At 44.2% G+C, this 3,539-nt stretch overlaps 1 protein-coding gene across 1 annotated transcript; it reads right to left on the bottom strand.

The window, feature by feature from the left end:
• Positions 1-1,595: 1,595 nt before the first annotated feature.
• LOC103362782 (lysophosphatidic acid receptor 6-like) lies at positions 1,596-3,308 on the bottom strand. Its single transcript, XM_008289265.1, has one exon. The coding sequence runs from the start codon at positions 3,220-3,222 to the stop codon at positions 2,359-2,361; it is 864 nt and encodes a 287-aa protein (XP_008287487.1). The 5' UTR covers positions 3,223-3,308; the 3' UTR covers positions 1,596-2,358.
• Between the last annotated feature and the right edge of the window lie 231 nt (positions 3,309-3,539).

Consider the following 3,539-nt stretch of genomic DNA (forward strand, 5'->3'; position numbering starts at 1 on the left):
AATCAAGGCAAGAAAACAATCCGACATGCCGAATAAAAGCTGTCGTACACGTCGGCTGTTTGGCGCTGGGAGGAAATAGCGGGTAAGATTAATTTAACTTTAAGGCCTCGGCAGAGTTCGGATGACTCACAACGGGGTTTCATGGTTTTAAAAAATCAACACGGAGGTGAGGCAGCGTGATGTCTGGGGGTGTTTTTCTATGAGGCTTCTCAGCATTCAACTTCCCCCGTGGAGGGCACAGGTATAGGTCACATTAAACATATATGCAGCGGCTCGAGGGAGGAAACCGGCTGCATGCAGGTCTCCAATTTATGAAGGGTCACAATAAAGCAATATCTGGCCAGCAGCTGCCTTACGGACGGATGACCCGACACTATTTACAAGCAACATATTATACATACATATAATTGTGCTTTGAGCTGTCACTCACTCCCCAAACTGGGTTAAAAGTAGAACCTAAAACCCCAATGAGGTTGCACCTACTCGTAAACAAAAGCTTGTCCCATTTTGGTTTCCATGGTTTGGGTTTGCTCTTCTAGTGGCCTAGTTAACACGGAAAACACATGCGCAGGGTCACGCAGCGCTGGTTACAGTCGACTAGGTAGTCTGCTTATCAAATGTAAAATGTCTTAATCGGCAACAGCAAATCCTCAGCGTGTACTTTCAGGCCTTACATCTGGATTGTTTCAAATGTAGATCCTTTTTGGGATCAATTTGCTACAGGCGCATACAGATGTCCCTCCATTTGGCAAAGCTTGCAGGACTTGAGTGCTGCTGGCTCCCGAACTGAGATGCTGACAAAAGCACAACAGCCTCGGCTGCATTGCCGGATTTATAACCAAAGACGTGCGCAAGACGGTGCCAAATGACGTTAAAAGCAATCAAAAGAAGAGCTAACAAGGATGAAGGAGGATTATGTATTATCCCTAAACTGAAAGTTTACCATAAGCATTTTTGATGCCACCCTCTACTGCATATAAAAAAGAATAAAGAAGCACCGGAGATAAGAAAAGTACTGTGTGTCATAAACACCAAATGACATTTGGAATAGCCTGATATTGCCTTCATCCTTAATTCCAAGTTGCTGCTTACATCAGATAGCCGGAGATCATTGCAGTGAAACAAGTCTGCAATTTGCATTGATTCAAAGTCTCTCTGGTCAGTAATTAAAACCCTTAAAACTCGACTTTGTGTTAAAATCACATGTTTAGAAGTTTTTCTTTCCGTGAAAATAATCCCTCAAAGTCTCATAACGGCTCAGATGTAACTCCATACTGCTGATTCTACTATAACGGCTCTGTTGAGTTTCTGCTTCTCTCTACTCACTGCAGCACAAGCACACCAGCTCACCTGTGACCCAAACACTGGAAAGAGGCTCAGCGCAGGACAAAGACACGTTGTGATGTCCGAGTAATTCATCTACGCATGTTCACAACAGAATGAAGATACAGAAAGCTGTCACGTATGACGCATAATAAACACATGAAGCATGTTTTTGAGTCTCGTTTCCCAAAAAGTAAACAACTAAACTGCAGTAGTGATCACATTTTCTAGGGAGACACGTTTTCTTGTGATGCATCAGAAATCACAACATCTTTTCCACATATTTCATTCCTTTAATTTTGCTTATTTTCAGTCAGCCAGCAAAATATTAAATGGGGCGGGGCTTGTTGCCCTGGAAACCCACTAACTGGAGAAGTTTTACACATGTTGTCAGGAGGGATTTTCCTTCACCTCACGTTGTAGTTCTGGTTCATCACAGAATGGAAAATGAAACTTCAGCGTACACAGAAAGAACCATGAACAACGCTGCCTCTTCAAACTGGACACCTTTCCTTCCACATCACAGTTTCACCGTCCAATAAAAATGACATTTGTTACGCCACACAATCACATTTCTTGCACAACAAAAAGACGGTTTAGTTATAGAGGACTGTAATTCTTGAAAGATGCATCGGTAGACTGATATGTAGCTTATGATGTGGGTTCCAGCATATAATAATTTAAAAAACACCATATGGACAAGTTAACCAGACAAAAAGCTTGATGTGACCACAGAGGCACTGCAGAGCGACTAAACTCCAGGTTTGGTTTTCAGATCGACAGTTCTGTTTCTAGTTTCTAAACAGCTTCACATTTTCACAGTATCTAGAATGCAACATCCATAAATACAATTAGTCAAAGTAGGTGCTTTCTTTTTGCTTTAGTTCCCAAAATAACTCTGCTTCTGTTTTAGGTCAACCAACAGTTTTTTGCTCGAGCGCTACATTCAGTGCTGCACCGTCAGACCTTTACGCAGAACAATCTCACAGCTAATCAGTACATAATCTATCCAAACACCATTCAACCTGCCACAGTCTATATTTGTTCAAGAGATGTTTCAGGACACTCTTTTCTTTTCCAGAAGCCATCAAAGGAAAAATAATACAACAGTGGATCGAGACAGCAGTTCACGCTAGCAAGACAGGTCAAAGCACCTCTCCCTTCGTTCTTGAACAAAACAACCAAGGACACAGGCAAGAAGAACACAGTAAACATGATCAGGTTCATGGCAAAAAGCAGCATGACGTTCACTTTGTTATTCACCCGTGCGGAGTCATTCAGATGTCTCCGTAGCGTCCAAGACACCAGAGCAGTGGACACGATGTTGACTGTCAGCATGGTGAACATCAGCACAAGCTGAAAATATTCAATTCCTGGTTTGTGAATCTCCTTATCCATATGTTCAGGAAATTCAAAACAGGAAGTCACATTTTCCTTGTTTGCACTCCTTGAAAAAAACACACTCTCTGGGACGTTCACCGCCAACAAAATCAGCCAAATGAGCGCAGCACCTTTCCAGGCGTTGGACGAGGTCCGAAGATGCCGTGACCTCAGAGGATAAACTACAGCCAGCAGCCGGTCCACGCTGATGAAGGTGATAAAGATGGAGCTGGAGCGGATGTTGTTTCGAAAGAGCATCGTGATCCAGATGCATGCCATGCTGCCGAGGGGCCACGTGCCCGTTGCGTAGAAATAGACCCTCATGGGCAAAGAGATGACGAGCAGCAGGTCTGAGACTGCCAGGTTGACCATGAAGACGGTGCTGGGGGACTTGAGGCTGTGGTGGCGAAGCAGAATCCACAGAGACACGGCGTTGAGAGGTAGACCAAGCGCTATAACGGACCCAAAGACTGCAGCGTATGGCAGGCTCCGCTCTGCTGTCATGTTAACGCTGGCCATGTTTGGCTTCTGTGTGAAATGCAGAAGTGCAGTCGGGTGAATGTAACTGTGACCAAAACCACAGTAACTCCTCCTCCTCCCTGCCAACAGGATAGATCGAGATTTGTGTGAACAAAAGTCGTTTCTACACACTGAAGCGTGTCGAGGACGTTGAAACAGGAAACAACTGAGACAAGGCTGGAGGGGTTAAAACGCTCCGTGTTCGAGTACAACAGAGACGTGCAGAAGTTACAGAAGTGTGCTTTCCTTTCCCTTTGTAAAACCACACTCATCACTATGACGGTCTACAACCATGTTTATTTACATTCTCAGCAGGA

This window comes from Stegastes partitus, unplaced genomic scaffold (genome assembly GCF_000690725.1).
Source record: "Stegastes partitus isolate 25-593 unplaced genomic scaffold, Stegastes_partitus-1.0.2 Scaffold602, whole genome shotgun sequence".
NCBI lineage: Eukaryota > Metazoa > Chordata > Actinopteri > Pomacentridae > Stegastes > Stegastes partitus.